The 19092-nt window shown below is 33.1% G+C and overlaps 1 protein-coding gene across 1 annotated transcript in view; it reads right to left on the reverse strand.

The window, feature by feature from the left end:
• GABA-B-R2 (gamma-aminobutyric acid type B receptor subunit 2) overlaps positions 1-18786 on the reverse strand; it is a 48569-nt gene extending 29783 nt beyond the window's left edge. Inside the window, exons 1-2 of the mRNA XM_011502817.1 lie at positions 18681-18786; positions 18455-18592 (exon numbers count right to left, since the gene is read on the reverse strand). Of these exons, the coding sequence (XP_011501119.1) occupies positions 18455-18556 (102 nt within the window). The 5' untranslated portion in view covers positions 18557-18592; positions 18681-18786. The remainder of the gene's footprint in view (positions 1-18454; positions 18593-18680) is intronic.
• Between the last annotated feature and the right edge of the window lie 306 nt (positions 18787-19092).

Consider the following 19092-nt stretch of genomic DNA (forward strand, 5'->3'; position numbering starts at 1 on the left):
CCTTACTCGCACTTCGCCATTTTTATTCGACTTATTCACTTTTACGATCCATATCACGAGCAACATGATACGATGAGTAGCTGGTGAGAGTAGCGTGCAACTTTTTTTTTTTAAGGATCTCTTTATTAATCGAGTTATTCATCCCGGCGATAAACAGACGAGACATGAATTATCAATCCATACGTCCGTCCAAAGTATTTTATAGAAATGGCTTGTGTTTGAGCAATCGAGCCATGTAATTGTGGCAACTAGAGAGTTTGTCGACGAGACCGGTACAGAGGACAGTGTCCTTTGCAATTATAAGCGCGATATCCTCCAAGTGTACGTATATTACATCTTGCATCGTCCTATCTTATGTATCAAAGATAAATAACACTGATCTTATCTGACTTATCCAAGTCTTCGTTATAGAGCTAATCGTACATTATATTTAAATAAAATTCTTCAAATGAATGTCAAGTACGCTTTTATTTAAGAAAGGATTGGCATTCGGCCAATGAGTTTTAAAGCTCCAACCCATAATTTGCGCGCAATAATTGCAATTAATTGGGTCGGAAGTATGTTGCAAAAAAAAAAAAAAAAAATTATTGAAAATCATCAGATTAACAAACAAAATTAATTAACGTCCAACTATTCAATCCAAGCTGCATAAAATAATTTTCTAGACAATGCTGTAATACGTTTACGATCAATGATAATTCGATATTTATAATAAGTTTATTTACCTGGTGCCATTCTTAATAACTCTATTTCATTATCTCGCTTTGTTCTTTGATTGGACTTTTATTTAAGAGGTCTAAGTTTTTTAATTAATTATACAAAACGTCTTTGCTTGTTTATAAATTTTATTGACAAATCCTTTGCTTTTGTATTTAATTGAATACTCGACAATTGAAGTAGAAGAAAATTTATAAGGCTCGAAGCTACATGACATTTCTTTTATTGAATATATTCTCTATGTTAAATATTGGATAATAATAACATTAATTATGACCGCAATCAGAATGTTTCGTGGAAATGGAATTTTTCATTCACGAATCGACTGATATTTGTGTATGGCTGTACGCGAGTACGAGCGTTTAAATTGCATATGTGTAATTGTGCATATATGTAATATAATTAAAATTGTGAGATAGCGTTGTGCATAAATAAAGGAGATCAATACATTTTTAAAATACATTCACAAATACAATATGTTATTTATTATTGATGTAAACTATATCAATAAACGGTGGAGAACAATTTGAAGCAATTATAAAATTATAAAATACTTTTCACGTTTCACGTGATTTGTAGTAACAAATTATTAATTTTTTGTAAACTTCAAAGATATAATTTCCCCCTCCCTCCCCCCGTTAGCGTTCAAATAAATAATCTTGACTTAAACAATAGAATGATAGCTGATATTATTCTTATAAATTCATAATCTCTAACTTACATACGTACATATGTGTTACCCGAGCAATTATATACTATCGAAGAGTAATTATTAATTTTCGTCAATTTTAGTAAACAATTTTAATAACAATAATAAAGAATATTCTATTTTTTTTTTTTTTTTTTTTTTTTTTTTTAATATGTTGGGTAATTAATTGTTTATGTTAAATTAAAGACTTGGCTCTCTACAAGACTAGAATGTGTGCTTTGGACTAAAATAATCAATACCGAAATTGTGAAAATAAACTTATATACTTTGCGATTCTCGTACTTGAAAAGCTTCGAAGATTCGGTCAATAGAGCCATACATAACGTTTACACATGTATTGTGGTAAACTGAAAATCTTTTAAATCAACATCATGAAATGAAAACAATTAGCAAAATTTTATATACACATGTATTTAATAAATTGAATTAATTATCGAATAACGTGTAAACAAAACAAAAACAAAAACAAAACATAAACAAAAAAATAGTTGCATTCTCAATATAACTAAATGACAATGTAACTATCAAGTGATACTTTAATTATTTCACAAAAAATCTGTCAATAGTTTAGATCATTAGTAAAAACTATTTTCGCAAATGTATACAATGCTTCTGTTGTTCAATTGCTGGCGAACAGAATGTGTAAATTACTATATAATTCATTTAATTGAATTATTAATTTAATTGCATTGCTCTACCGACAATAAAATGATTTGTCTTTATTATCCAACAATACATATGTCAGCACGAAATACGTAATTTACATGCACAATATATCGAATAAATGCATAAATCTGCAATTTTTATACACAAAAAATGCATATGAATTAACTCGAACTACTTTAAAATTTTACAAAACTAATTTCAAGCTAACAGTTTTAACATAGAAGGTCATGCGGGGCTGCTCACGTAAGCAACAAGTAAGCACTAGGAGGTCCTCGATAGACGGTTACTCAACCTGAAAATCGAGAACTCACGGCAAGACGGACAAAAGGCGAGAATGATGCGTTCAAGGAGCTGGAACTTTAGAAGTGCTTCGCTATCACTTGGCACGTACTCATGCTTTATTTTCTCTTTATGTCTCTCCTTGTGCGTAGCATCCCTTATCACTCGCATGCTCATGAACGTGTGAGCGCGATCTTACCAACCGGATTTAATGACATTCGCTTGCCGTTTTAAAGTCCCTTCACAATCGGCTAACGCCACGTTATCCTCATGTTAATACATTGGCAATTGTCATTGGCATATTGTCGTTCGTCTTTAAATTATGCAATATTTTCCAATGCAGAGCGAAAGCGCCTTAGTAGGAATAGTCGAAATTCCGTTTTATAAAATATCAGTTTGTTTGGAAATGAACGATTATTATTTTGATTAGAAACGGATGGATGGATATCATTTGACGTTATCATTAGTCGAGGCTAATTGTATTCGAGTACTCGGTTTATAGGATAAATTGAGCACTCGCCAATTCAAGCAAGTGTACTCCGCGTGCTAGATCACTAAATTCTACCTGGCGCGTATTATTATGCATTGCGATCACGAATCGTTAGATAGAGAATAAATGTAATCGAAATTATTAATAGCATAAATAATAATCCAAAATGTGGTCCGATTACTTTTAATTCAATTTGATTTAAAATATTTGCGAGTTTATGTTTACTCGTATGTGCATGTTTTTCACCTTCGATTTACTTACTCACGGCTCAAAAACATACGATAATGATAAATTATCTGTCAGTCGTAGCTACTGTAACTTTATGACATTATGTACTTTTCAATGTCTTGCAAGATTCTCGACTTTTGTAAGAAATTAAAGCCCGCAATTTCCAATGTAAATTAATTAGATTATTATGGATTAGAAAAAAAAAAAAAAATAAAATAAAAAAAAAATAAATAAATAAAAAAAGTAAATTACCTAACGAATCTTGCTTCTTTGCATTAGTGTATTTATGATAATTCGTAAAATCTTGTACTAATAAAGAATAATAGTAGAATAATATTACATAATAGTATGTTCACAGTACTATTTCAGTATGGATAAGTTAATTAATGATAAAACCGAGAGCTGAATTAATTAGAAATTGATAAATACTTTTTCTCGACTCTACTTGTACCACTCTACTAGTGCCACGTAAGAAAATTCTTTGAAATACAAAGTGTTTTTAATACGCTTAATATGTATAATGTAAGCTTGTTTTATAATATACACGAGGATCGGATAAAATATGTATAAAAACAATTATATAACATAATCTTTAATTTCAATTTGGTAAACGCTCTATTTGCTCGTCCAAATCGTACATTCTTTTACTTGAATATTGCCAATCAATGTTAACATTGTTCTAACGATTAATAAAATTGCAATTTATTTTACTTTTCAACGAGTTTATACGCTACGTATCATTAAAGCTTAATTAATTACATAAATGTTTATTCACAGAATGTGATATGGATAATCACAAGGACATGGTGGTACTAATTTGCAGTATATTCAAATTACTTTATCGTTACCAAATTTTGTAGGATTACAATTCATTTCTACGTCGCGAGTTATATTATGTCGCATGAATCATCCACAGGATCCACAGGACAAAAATAGAAAAACGAAACAAACAAATAATTCACGTTGAAAATCCTTTGACATACGATGGAAGACAGCAGCGCGGCAAAAGATTATAGAAAATTTATTCGTACAATTGGTTGCCAACGTATTCAACACTCGAACTTTATTTAGTAAATGGAAAGAATTAAGAGTTATACAAGATTGTTCACCGTCGACACAAGAGGGACGAGTGCTTCCGTTTCACCGAGCTTTATCATTTTCAGGGAAGTTACGCTCGTGTATTTGGAAAACGGTAAACTACAGAGGCATAATATACCGATTATCACGATAAATTATACGCGCCGTTGATTTCCTTTTAATCGACATCGACTCCTTTGCCAAATGCTTGCCAATGCCACTTTCACTGACCTGGATTAGGCTTTAATTTATCGTTAATCCTTCTTCTCACAACCATATTTAGTATTGTCAATGGCACCTATGCATATATAGAGCGTATACGTGTGGCTATATAATATGCCATTGTCGCTGACACTGCCGGAGGTCATATTTTTCTCATACTTTCTTTGTTTATCCGCGCATCTATTTGTTTGCTTTTGCCAGGCTCGTCCCCCCCCCCCCGCTTGCCTTTTTCTATCTTTTTCCGTTTACCTTTCCCTCCGCCACTCCGACTTCCTAGCATAGCTGTAATCCATCCTGCGGTCTCTTAATTCTGCCTGTTCAGACCTGTCTTTACTTAATTTTATCGCTATTTATATGGCGGTTTGCTTCTACTTTGCAACCGTCTTACATTTATTGTACGTAAGCATGTATTCCGAACTTTATTTTCTTCTGAAAGTTCTTCGCGCGATATTACTCACTCTTCAGAGCCTTCGACTTCATAAATTATATCCGATCGATTTGATTTCCTTTGGTTGAATTATATTTATTCGTGAATATTTTAATCGTCAGCTTACGAAATTTTCCTTATTTGACGATACAAATTTTGTAAAGTTCAATTTTTTAATATTTTTAATAATACGTTGTTCCGTGTGATTTTTATTAACGAGTAAGGAAATAACGAGTAGAGGGAACGAAAAATTGTAATTTTGTATCTACTTAAACGCTCCTCAAAAAATCCAATAAGTCCTGGATGCATAAGTCGTCCAAGTTAAATATTCTATTTTATTAAATGAATTTATAATTTAATGGTATTTATGATAAATAATTATTTTTATACAATATGCTTTATAAGTTTGACGTTTATAAATAAATTTTCAAATTTTTTCATTGATACAAAGAATATCAATAACGTTTGCCCATTTCGACATTTATATTAATAAAATATAAGTGCATATTGTTTTATAACAATATGAAAAATCTTGAACAATATAAGTTCGTTAAAGTCTGATAGAATACCGCAGAGGTATTATTGATTTTACTCCTAATGTAATTACTAATTAATTGCCTTTGCATTAATGATTACTCGTTGCACTTGTTCTTATTATTTCGGCGAATCCATTAGCATTTTAAGTAACTTTCTTTTTAAAGTCTTCAGTACAAAAGTCACTACTCTTTCCATTATCTTTCGTGCTTTGATAACTTTTTTCACTGCCTGCAGAATATATTCTATTTATCTAAAAGATAACTTGAAATAGAATTTTGATATTCTAACAGGGAAGGATACTCATGTTTACAAACTTATTTGTTTGAATAATTTAAAAGTAAAATCCTTTTGGTTTGATACGCCAACTTTTCTCATTATTACTTTTTTTTCAGTTGAATAAACGTATTTGTTCATCTTCTTTTTTTATTTTATTTTTTTTTTTTTTTTTTTTTTTTTTTTTTTTTTTTAACATTACAGAACTCGGATACACTCGGTTTACGCGACTCACGTACGAGTAGGATAAAACGTAGCGATAAATTAAAAGAAAAACAAAGACAAAAACAAAAGAAAATGGAAAAATTGAAAAGACAATATATATTTGGCAAAAATTGAACTTTATACATTCGTAGCCTCAAAGGTATAGCGAGAGAGTGAGAAGGACGAAAAGTTGTAATTCCTATGGACGGATAAAACAAAGGGATGTAATTGGCGTATTTTGAGATACAGGAAAATCACAGCCTTATGAAACAGTAGAAGAGCAGTACGTGGACCGTTGAAAAGGTTCGAATAACATTGTCCGCGAATCCTTGGATATACTTCGTGAGAATGAAGCTCAGCGAACTTGTGGACAATACAGTCTACACAGTGAACGAAGTGAGTCCGTGAACGTGCTGGTTTCGTTTATGCGATAAGTTTGTAAGCACAAATAGTCAAGGGCAATCGATTTCACGTCAGTCGATTTATATTTTACGACAATCTGATTGGAATGCTTGAAGTAGCTAATCTTGCTTACGCTGCGCGAATCAGCAGTATTTGTCGTACAATTTGATGTGCCTTGCCTCCGAGGTTATGCTGTACAAACCAGAACACGTTAACAGCGAATAATCGTATGATTCGAAGAGAGATAGATAGATAGATAGATAGATAGATAGATAGAGAGAGAGAGAGAGAGAGAGAGAGAGAGAGAGAGTTTGTGTGTGTGTGCTTGCGACAGAGTGAGCGAAGATTTCGAAAAAAATGGCATTCACGAGACCTTTTTTTCATAATTAATTAATGTAGGATTAATTAACGGGATTTTTGCGTAAATGCAAACGGACTAATTTTTCTTCTTTTTTCTGTTCCACTTGTCCTACATTGGTTTCTTGATTTCACATTTCCTGTTTTTCCCTCTCCAATCCTATTAGTTTCTCAATACAGCTTTAGCTATGCGTCTTACTCTCTTTCTCTCGTACACGCGCTCTCATTCTCTGTATTTCTCTTTCTGCTTTTCTGAATATCAAGAGACAAATGTCTTCGATAATTTCATTCAAAAGTTTTGAAGTTTCGTGTTCTATCCACTATCTGTAATTCAACATTATTTTTATGAAAAGTTTTGCAAATACGTGTAATGATTTTCTCGCAAAGCGTATTTTTTATTTTTTTTTTTTTTTTTACAAAAGGTATAGAATGAAAAACACACTGTCGGTTACAGTTTCATTATAGTCAATTTCCTCTGAATTTACCAATGAGTTTGTCCGTAACTTACCATCATTTATACAAAAAACAAACAAACAAAAAAGGAAAGTAATGAAGGAAAGGCGTAACATACGGTTTAAGAATTTTACAAATTATAGATGAAAGGCATATTTGGAAATAGATGAAATTGGTTGGGAATATAACTGATTATATGCAAAGAACGCGATAGGATATAACTAGGAGTATTGTATGAGAGGGAAATTTTTTCAGGACATAGGGGAACAGCCTTCGATTTAACAAAAGGCCTTAGTAGGTCTCCGGCTTGCGTTACGCATACGCAATATTGACAAGCATTGATATTACGAGGGAGTCGAGTCTGCCTGTGTTTCTGCGTCCATGCGTACGTGCGCGTGTGTTAATAATTGTATGTATGTGTATGCGCGTGCGTGCGCGCGCGTGTGTGTCTGACTACGTGTGTAAGCGCGTCCGCATGGTACGAGTGAGAGTGAGAGTGAGAGAGTGAGAGAGAGAGAGAGAGTACAAGAGAGAAGAGAGCGCGTGGTTGGCTGTCCATGGTCTCGAATTAATGGCAATAATGGGGCGCGGCGCTAGCCACATTTTCAAACTGGCGTCACTTTACTCCGTGCGCGAGCTAAACTAAATCTGCAGTATACCGCGGCAAAGCAAATTCATTTGCAAAGCCCATGATTAAATTAAGATTGACTTAATGACATCATGTGGTTCGAGTTCCGTGTTTATTCATACATACTCGCTGATGGACTAGACAAGCATTCTCGAGCTTCGCTACCTGCGTTTGACGCATTTCCAAGTTCCGGATTCAGCTCTACGTTACAACACATCGTTATCTCGAAATGTTTGCTATCGGGACGATCATGAGTGAGATAGAGAGTCAGCGTGGGAAGGGGGGTGGTGGTGGCGGTGGTGGTGGTGGTGGCGGTGGTAAAGGAGGGAGGAGATGAGAAGGAAATTTAATATAAGAGTTAATCAACGATACAAGCAAAATTGTTGTGGATTTTGTATCAAGGGCCAGTTGGTTAACTCACCAACACTACCGCCAACTTTAATCTAATAAATTATTCCTTTTCTAACCACAAACATTTTGTACATAATTTACAAAACCATCCAATAAATCTAAAGACTAGTATTTGGGGGAAGAAAAAGAGAAATGAAAATGTACGGTGTAGTGTGCGTATATCTCCGAATTTATCATAATTTCTGATTTTACAGGCATACCAAAGACAGTAAACCCATTCACTTATTCTTCTTCACCGTAAATATTTTCATTGCAAATAAATATTTAGTTAAATCAATGAAATAACTCTAGACATTTATAAGAATGGTTATTTTTTTTTTTTTTTTTTTTTTTTTTTTTTTTTTTTTACGAAATTATAATTTGTCGTTGATTTTAATAGAAAAAATTATAATTTCCATCACTCAAACGTCAATATTTTCACTCGTACATAATAAAAGCTTAATCGTTTAATTCACGTGTATTTTAATACTTCATTATAAATATACGTCGTCTTTCAAAATTAAGCGTCTTAATTTTGTATAAAAGTTGAATTCTTCGATAGTGTGAAAGTATTAAATTTGAATATTGCTTCTTGTAACAAGTTTTAATATAAAATTAAAGATAAGGCTTTTAAGTGACGTAAATTACGTAAAGACGAAAAGAACAAAAAGAACTTTGACAAAACTACAGATTTATAATAATTACAGGTATACATAAATTTTTCTTAACATCGCAAAGTGTATACCAGCTTTTTCACGAGACAATTTACTTATTAGTCTCTCTGAACATTGCTAATGGAGATTTAGTATATACAAGTAAATTCACGACGTAGAAAATACATTGAAAATCTCTACTCGAGGGTCTCGCGCGTGATTATTCGATGATTGTCCCGCAAGCTTCTTAACTTGGTTGCTTTTTCTCCTCGGGCGATTTCCTTTTCATCCTCTTTCTCTCGCCTCCCTCCCTCCCACCCCCCCCCCCTTCTCCCATCCCCATCCCCATCACCCATCACCCATCACACCCATCACACCCCCCCTCCCCCTCCCCCTTACGCCATCCCCTTACACCATCATCCTTCTCACATCGCCCACTCTCTCTCCCTCTCTTCTGTCTTTTTTATACCCGAGACACCTTCTGCATTACGACCCGGCCCATAACAGTAACTAGCACGCGTTCGCGCCATTGCCCATTTATCATTGTATGTAGTGCGCGATAGCCCATATGGTCGAACGCGTATGCGGTTGGGGCTGTAATGCAGAGGACTGGGCGCGGAGTAAATCGTAAAAGACGTCGAATTGTTACGGAGCGAATACGAATAAAAGTCGTAGCAGGATGGAAAGTGGCTGGGGGGGGGGGGGGGGTTGAGGCGTCAAGCTACAATACTCGACAGCGTTGAACTCTCATGTCTTTCAATTTAGATGTAAGTAAAATAAATTGTCGGTCCCAAGTGGCCTAAGGAGTGGTAAAGTGTTTTTCGAGTTTTCCACAATTAACTTTTCACAATTATACGTGTTATAAGAGTTTAATTAATTAAGGTATCGTACGATGATAATCCACCCAAGTGAACAAATTTTTTTCTCCTTCGCCACAAACTCATTGTAATCTAAAATAGTCTCAGAAATTAATGAAGTTCTTGATCAATGGTTCTTGATTATTGATATGAGAAGTGGGTTAGGACTTTTCAGTACAAAAAATTACTTCACTAGCATTCACAATTGCCCGCTTAACTTTATAATTTTAATAAAAAATCGCTCGCACGAAATTAATTTACTTATTAAATAATCACAGGTCTTTCAAGTTCGTTTCGTGCTTCTTTTATACCGATAACCTACTTTTTATCTGGAAAATATATCATTTGTCTTTATTAATATTACATCAAGATTTGTAATTATTATATGGTAATAATAAATATTGCTTTAAAAATTCGTTATTAATACCGCTTCTCATAATATTCGTGTTTGATTCTTCTTACTGATATATGTTAAAATTAATTTTTCTACTACTTATATACAAATTGTAAAGCGACAAAGGTAATACTTATTTTTCTTATCTTGCATACAGTTTCGATAAAGTATCTGCAAAATTGCATATCAAGCACAGTATTTAGCTGAAATAAGATTTTATATTGGATTCAAGTATATCGCATTTAAAAACATTCAACATATTGAAAATTTTTCTTTCTTTTTTTTTCTTTTTTTGTTTTTTTGAAAAGCATACGACGTACAGGAATCGATCGTATTCAATTTAAATCGGCGCACGGAACTTTGAGTGACCGTAGCAAGCTGATACCATGTCTCTCCTTTTCTCTCTCTGTCTGTCTGTCTGTATGCCTGTCTGTCCATCTCTCTCTCTCTCTCTCTCTCTCTCTCTCTCTCTCCCTCTCTCTCTCTGTCTGTCTGTCTGTCCGTCTCTATCTATCTATATATCTATCTATCTATCTATCTATCTATCTATTTATCCTCCGCTAACTCTCGCTCTATTGTCCTCATTCTCCCTCCTTTCCGTATAAACTCTCATTCTTTTTTCAATCTCCGTTTTTATCCAGCTGTTTTTGCTCTTCTATTGACATCAACTTATTTAATTGTATTTAACTGTAAAGAATCGTACAACTTGAAAGAATCGAACTATTCGTAATAATTGTTGATACTTAGACACATCCATATATTACTGAAATTTTTGAAACTTTTAAAACTTCTATTTTTAAAAGTAGAAACTTTTAAACGCAAATTCAATCATTAATTTTTTCCGGTTTTTGTTTTTTTCCCAATAATTTCAGCTAAATAAGAAAATAACAGAAAATCTATCACGATCAATTCTAATAATAATTTTATCCAATAATTTACTTTGGAATAGTAATTTACAAAGCTTTACCTTTTCGTTTGGTGAAACGAACGTTAAAAGAAATATTTCAAGTATGAAATTCATCGATATTACTAACATGCATAGGCAATATAGTTTGAAAAGGCAATACTAAGTCACGTAGATCATATCTTTAAAACTATAATGTCAAACATAATGATATATCCGATGAAATCCTTAAAATATTGTAATAATTCACGATGAGAAGTGTAGTAACTATTGTATTAACATTTACGATTAATTATATCTATAAAACTTTTGTATACTATACGGAAGAAATAATATTTCTCTCTCACTATTAATTAATAGTATTAATTTAAAAAAATTTCTTCCATTACCTTTAACGTATTTTAATCATTCAACAGTTTAGTGAAATTCTTTAGCATGAAATCCAATTTAAAAGACATTGGCCATTCAATCAATCGTGTGCAATTAATTATATATAATTATAAAAAATCGACCTCATTGTATCAATTTAGTCTGTATTTACAAATATGTGAAATGAAATTCATTGAATGATATATAATATCGTGTTCAATTTTTCAGAAAGTAAAGAAATAAATATTGGCAGGAGCAGAAATAGTGTATGTCATTGGTTTAGATATTCAAAGTATGCAGACGCGCTTTTCATTTTGGATGGAACTCATAATTTTTCACGGCAATAAATTTTTATATATAATACAATTAAACAACTGTAATATATCAATGGTATTGCTCTGTGCTGTTTTGTTTTGTTTTTTTTTTTTTTGTTTCGATTTTTTGCGACTCTTTGATGAATACTTAATTTATGTGTTGAATATACATGGACAAATACGCTGGTGGCACGTAGGGCAAATCACGCTATAGTACATAATTTTAAATTCATATTTTATTTTTAATGGTATAGGAATCTTGAAAACCTTCTATCGGTGCACGATTTTCCAGGCATTTTTACAATACTTGCAAATACAGTGTAAAAAGTATAAAAATATCCAAATAATGATTGATATTGAATAATTACTAGCTTTACTTGCATTAATTTCCGATTGCAACATTATATTTACGTAGGTATAATACAATTTTTGTTTACAAAAATTTTATAACTTTAACACATTGATATTGTCAAATATGAATAAATTATGCGTGAAACTCTTTCATCCGTTTTTTTGTCGGGAAAAAAGGAATTTTTAACAACCTCATATGAGAACTCGATATTATTATGATGAAAATTATTTGCATATTAGTAGGAAAATGTATTAAAATATTTTTATACGATCTTCATTCCAATGTTGTTTCAACATAATTCATTATTTATAATTGCTGTCAAAACCAGTATAGGATAAATAATATCCTCCAAATAATATTCAAGATACGTATTTTATTTTCATAAAAGCAGGTCTGGTAGCTTAATTTTGACGACGCGCTTCCTCTATAATATAAATCATATTTTATGAGTCTAAGATAATTTGTAGGACTTTTTTTGTAAATGTAATTTAGTAGAATTTTTAAATAAAAAGAAAATTAATAACCGAGCATACGTGCCTGATGTACAAGAAGAACACACGTATTTAAAACGTAAATATCTTTTATATTTTGGACTTTCGCAAAACGGTTTTGTACAAAAAAATTTGAGCACAGTGCCTTCGTGTATATGGCAATTGATTATTTTTAACTTGACAGAAGTACTCGAGCAAGTACACGTAAACAAGTGAGCGTAGAACTCGGCTCAGATATCCGCAGTCCTTTGCATTTAACTCGAGGGCCACTTAAGTGAAAGTTCCTCTTGTCACACAGATATAACAAATGGCATGAGAAAAAGGTATTCATCCTAAACCTCCCCCCCCCCGACAACGTCCCATCAATTATCGCCAACTGGAGATCAATCTTAAGTGTCGGTGAGACGCGCATTTGCATTGTCGGGCAGAGGGTAAAAGGTAATTGCAACGACGATGTGCTTTTTTTTTGCCTTTTTGTTTGTTTGTTTGTTTGTTTTTTTGTTGTTTTTTTTTTATATGAGCTTGAAGGAAAGTAAAGCAGAGCTTTCGAGGATATAAATGTAGGTCATTTCCCCGGTGGCGAAAAGTCGAGCGGGCGGACTCCATTACAATCCTGAGTGGCTTGCTGAGGATCAAGGATCGACCTTAGTTTGCCTTAGTTTGCAGGCTTACCTTACACTTTGTCTTTTACCGGTTTTCTTTTCCAATGCCTCTATATTGCTGTATATAATGCTCAAAGTGAGCCTCCGATCTACTGGCATCCCCTACTGTTTATTGGGAAAATCTACCGAGCATTTCTTATATCGCGCAGGGGATAATCCGCGCGCCAATTTTCCTTTCGCAAACGACTGGAATTGATTTTCCGAATTGTCGCGACAGTTAAAAATTAACTAAAATTTTATTCTATTTTTTTCTTTTTTTTCCTTTTTTTTCTCTTTTTTTCTTTTCTTTTTTTTGTTAAACACTTGAGTGCGTTCATTTCGTGCATGTTTCTATTTCATTGGTAAGAAGATAAGGCTTAAATAATATAAAAAGACGAATGTTTCATTTGAAAATATGGCTTTTCATACTGAGTTGTTGAATGTGGGTGGTAAACATATATTTACAAACATAAATATTTCTAAACAAATGCTAGCCTGATTTTAGTATGAGCATCTACATTCTCTTTGGCACACTTATATTCTTAACATTATACGCATGAACTTGAATATTTCTGTTTCTACGAATCTCTTTTCCATTACTGTAACCTTTCTGTACTATGGTTTATTCAGTTCAATTTTGAATTTCAGTTGCATTTCCCTCTACATTTCAGTTTTTATCGGTAAATGCTTGGAATATGCCTTATGCATTTCTAGATTACAGTTATATAAGGAATATACATTTTGTGAAACATCACACAAATATAGAATTATTTATAAATTCATTCACATTATTAATAATATTGCAGTTAAATGTAGATAATTATATTAATTAAGTAATATTATAATAGTTTAAAAATAAAGCTCGATTCTTATCTATTTATTTGTATGTCCTTCACTTTTTTTTTTTTTTTTTTCTTATCAACATTAATTATTACCATTTATATATGTATATTTATATATCATATTGATCAATAATTAGCAAAATAAAAATAAAACAGACCAACCATTATCAAACTCAAACATTGAATGAAAAATTTGCAAATTATGATATACTTACAAATTATATTATAATAAGATTGATTGAATTAATCTTTGAAAACACAATTATTAGCCATGTTAATTAAATGTGATGGACAATACAGATACGAATACATTTATAAAAAAAATATTTGATATTGATAAAATGCTTTTAGCAATTGAGTTTGTCTATCTATATAATTCAGAATCATTGATGAATAAATATTATATTAAAATTATACAAATTAATGCTGTTTAAATTTGATTGATTAATACAATATAGTTTTTAATAATTCGCAATTTATACTATATTATAGATAATAGTTAATTTTCGTAATATGTCACGAAGATAAAATTAATGACCAATTTATATATATATGTATATATAAACAATAAGAAAATATTTCAAGTGTGGCATAATTCAAAGCTTATAATTTTGTTTACCATGTAATATTTAAAAATTTTAATTTAATTTTAAAATAATTTCTTAAATAAATGGAATTTTTATTGCAAATTGTATAATATAATGATATTAAATGCTATTAAATTACAAATTTAATTCACACATTATGTCTCTAATATTTCATTCGTATAATTTTCAAACGACTCGCTATGAGAATCTAAATAGAAGTTTTTTTAATGTCATTTAAAAATTAGCAAAATTACCTCAATAATTTTTTATAAAAATAAGTTATTATATTTGGAGCTTTTACTTTGATTTGCTAAATGCTTCGTTTGAATTTTAATTTTTCAAGTTTTGCATTCATTGGAAAGTATGCGACATTAGCAAAGCTTTTCATTCACTATTAGAGTACAGCGTCACTAGCGGATGAAGAAGGATTATGTATCGAGTAGATATGTTCACATTTGATGAATACCACTACTTCTAAGTGGATAGGAACATACACACACACACACACACACACACACACACATATATATATATATATATATATATATATATATTATTTAAATAATTTCCATATAATTCTTTTGAACAGTACCAGAAATAGTTTAAGCAGCGCTTAGCTTAAAGCGACTTTTTCCTTTTCAGGACACGTTTTACATACAATGGCGTTATGACGTTTGCTAGAACAAAGACAATAAAGGACTAACAATGAAAAAGTAATTTTTCTATGTATATATATATATATATATATATATAGAAGAAGACAGAAAAATTATTAAATAGTAATTTGTTGGATAGAAAGTAACGATTGCATAAGCTGTATTCTGTTAAATGTATGCAAATTTGTCTAAAGAAGCACGTATTTGTCTCTAAATTGGCCGAGATACTTTCCCTATCTTCATCTATTGTACAATCATCTTTATTCTGAGCAGGCAATTGCGAGGATAATTCAAGGACTGAAGGTAGCCTAGGAGCTGGATGGACCTATGTAGCTGGATCAAAGTGATCGTTAAAAGAGCCGGCGATAGTGGCTCAGCCTCGTCCTCTTAAAGCATCGGAGATAAAACGGAGGCCCAGCCGAAATTAATATCGGGCCTGATAAAAGTAGCCGAGAAAGTGCCTCGAGTGCCAATATCCAAGAGAAGGTTATATAGCTCGGGCGCCCGCCCGTACGCTTCCTCTCGCCACTACTTCCTGCTAAAGTTCCTCGTAAATTAGTGACTGGCACTTTGACCCCGTCGGCAGCATACACAGGACAGAATCGATGCTGGATTCTAACGCTGGGCGGTGCGCCTCGACGGGCACATTGGCCAGCCTTAAGGAGGAGAGGATAGTCGGGGACTTGTCGGACGGTCGCTTTTCAATTTGCGCGAGTGCAGGTGCTGAGGTCGTGTCGATGGCGCCGGATCTATAGGAACTACCAAGGGATACACTGCGAGCGAGCGAGCGAGCGAGCCTAAGAAGACAACTTGAGACAAGCGATCGATGATTTTATTTTGCCATCGTTTCAACTATTATTCGTACTTAAGTATACTTAAATTACACGCCGCTGCTCCTGGAATATCGTGATTTCCACGGGAGTCGGTTTTAATAGCGCGTGATATTACTTTTTCTTCCTTACTTTGTTCTGCAAGACGGATACTTATCGCTCTTACGTATGGAGATCTTGATTATTAGATTATTAGAGAAGCGTCCTAAATTTGATTAAAATTCATTATCATTTTCATATTTCAAAATAATAATAGGCTTAAGGAAGTTATGAGTTTTATGTCGAATAGAAGTCTATTAAAATTTTATTCGCTCGCTTGATAATGAAATCTTGATGGTATAATTAGCTTCTTAATTAATTTTGCCATTATATTCAAGACTTTTATGAGCTTGACTTTGGAAAGTCATCTGGTTAAAAACGTAGTGTATTAAACAAATTTCACGTGTAATTTTTAGTAATTAATAGACAATTATGTCGTAATTTCGTTTCGTTTGCATGATTTATTTATTGTGAATTTAATAGGTTCCAATATTAACAGAACGTCAGATATCATATTCAAAGTGTATGGATTTTGACGAAAAGGCTAAAAGCACAAATAGGCAAATAATCCAGCTAAGAAATTACGAAGTAGGCAATTGAAAAAATGTTTAATTTTCTTCTTTTTTTTTTCTTTTTTTTTCTTTTTTTTTCTTTTTTTTTTTTTTCATTCGATAGTACTGTGGTGATAATATAAGCCCCATATCGATGAAATATCGCATACAATTTATATTCATTTTTGCACAGATCCTCTGGACAATGTTGAGCCTACCGATGATAAACAAATCGATTCCATCTCACAATTATTTACAGCCTCATTGTTAAACAAAAAGAAAGAAGGACTATCGCATTTATCCTTCCATCAATATGTAAATGTAAAGCGAGGCGTACTTTCTAAGCGGCTCGGCCGTGCACATTAATTTTTTCTCAACTATTTAATTGGAATTGGGCAAGTGAGCGTGACAGCCATCGGCTTTTTTTCTCCTCTTAACACTTTTTGCTTCACATTTTTGCGCATACGTGGCGCGTATCCGGCAAATGGGACTTTGCAATTTCTAAAATCCACCGAGGAATAATCGTAATTGAAAAGAGCCTTAAATAGGTACATCGACAAATACCTCGACATTTATATGAATTTCCAGGTAACAATCTCCCGAGTAATTCGAGAAGCTTACGAACCTCGAGAGATTTATACACTCTGCTCGTATTTTATGCAGAAAATTATTAATAACTTGCTTATGAAAATTAAGTAACTACCGTACGTTGCACTGACTCTACTCTTCTATTATTATGTATTGAAAAGATTTAATATTCCTGCTACGAGTACAAATTCGTGCAAATTCGTGCAAATTCAACAATTGTATCAATTATTATCGTTACAGTATATACAGTATATACCCAAAACATACGAGCACAAAAAAAAACAAAGAAAGAGAGAGAGAGAGAGAGAGAGAGAGAGAGAGAGAGAGAGAGAGAGAGAGAGAGAACGATTATCAAACACTTTTTCTCACAATATTTTTATCTATTATTAATCAAGTTCTTTATTAGTTGTGAAATTTGTTTGGGAAATTTATATTCAGGGCTATTCAGGGAAACGATATGCTCGTGACGTTCGAGCCAGTGCCATTAGCAATAACATTCCCCGTATCTTATCTAACCACTGTGAATTTAACTCGAGCTATTCATCGCCAATCAATATCTCCCTTTTTCTCTTTCTTTTTTCGGTTATATCGTCGTTCGAATTGTTCGTCATCCGGACTTAATCTTTCGCATTGATCTTACAAACGTTATTCATCTTTACCTTGAATTTGTATAAGTTTGCTCTTACTTGGAGTATCGATTGTGTAGAAGGACCGTTTAAATATTCGCGAAGGGAGCCGAGGAATTCAAAAAGTCGACGCTACAAAGTGTCTGTTATTAAGACAGAGTTATGTAAAGACAACGAAGCGATTGTTTGTTGTCGCGATTACTTCTGAGGTCTTATCTATTTATCCGACTGCTCCATCAACTCTCACCAATGCATTTTTACAATGCCCAACGCGTCATCAAAATGAAAACTATCGAAGCAGAGGGATAAAAATAATGGGTAGGGAGAGGCAGCTCGCGACGACTTGGAATAGAAATTGCACGTTATCGGCATCGATCAGCATCGATGACTACGCGATTAAGAAAGAGATTGAGAGGAAAAACAGAGGGGAAAAAAAAATTGACAAATTGCCGGTCGAATGTGGAAAAAGTGGATAAAAGGAAATCAATAGCCAATACGGGCTTTAAGGGAAGGGCCTGGAGCAAAGGTATCGGGCGCATTATTAGTCGACCGGCGTCACTTGGGAAATGAGGTCGACGTGCTTTTGGGGAAGAGTGTGTTGGGCGGTGGGGATAGTAGGCAGACAGAGCGCGGCTTTGTTGGTGTAAATGAAGCAGCCGGGGCACGATCCTCGCAATTAGCAGGCTTATTTTATTACGTACCTGCGTGAGTCGCCAGTGCTTGGATGCCTTGGCGATGGGATCCGTGACTTGCGTGCATGCGGCGCCGAAGAGCATCACTTTGTGCGGACCACTGTGCATCATGTCAAAGAAGGCTTTTACGCCAACCGCCGCGTTGCACTGTAACAGGGAGCAAAAATTGCATTGTCATAATGAGGTTGTTGTGGTGCGTGATCAGGCGATCGGTAACAATAAGCTCAAAGCTTACCTTTGCCTTCTAGACGGCAGTGGCTTTCGATTCTCGCGTTGCTCATTAATTCAATTGCGACCGATTATTCATTGTGCCTGCTCTATTAAGCCAAGGTAAATTGAATTTCATCTCGTTTTCCTTTAAAATTGGTTGGCAATTTTGCAATTTTTAGCTAGTTGGCGACGTAAGGCAATGCAAAACATTTAATAACATAGACATTCGCGATTGTTAAATGAATGCTGCGTCCGTGTCACCAACATATAATATGCCATCTTAAATCTTTATTTGTCAGATGACGTAATCGGCGCATTCGTTTGTTCCTGTCGTTTTTTTTTTTTTTTTTTTTTTTTTTTTTTTTTTTTTTTTTTTTTTTTTTTAAATAACAATATCTTGAAATTGATTAATTGTTAATTGTTACAATAGACTATAC

Source organism: Ceratosolen solmsi, unplaced genomic scaffold (assembly GCF_000503995.2).
Source record: "Ceratosolen solmsi marchali unplaced genomic scaffold, CerSol_1.0 scaffold10, whole genome shotgun sequence".
Classification (NCBI taxonomy): Eukaryota; Metazoa; Arthropoda; class Insecta; order Hymenoptera; family Agaonidae; genus Ceratosolen; species Ceratosolen solmsi.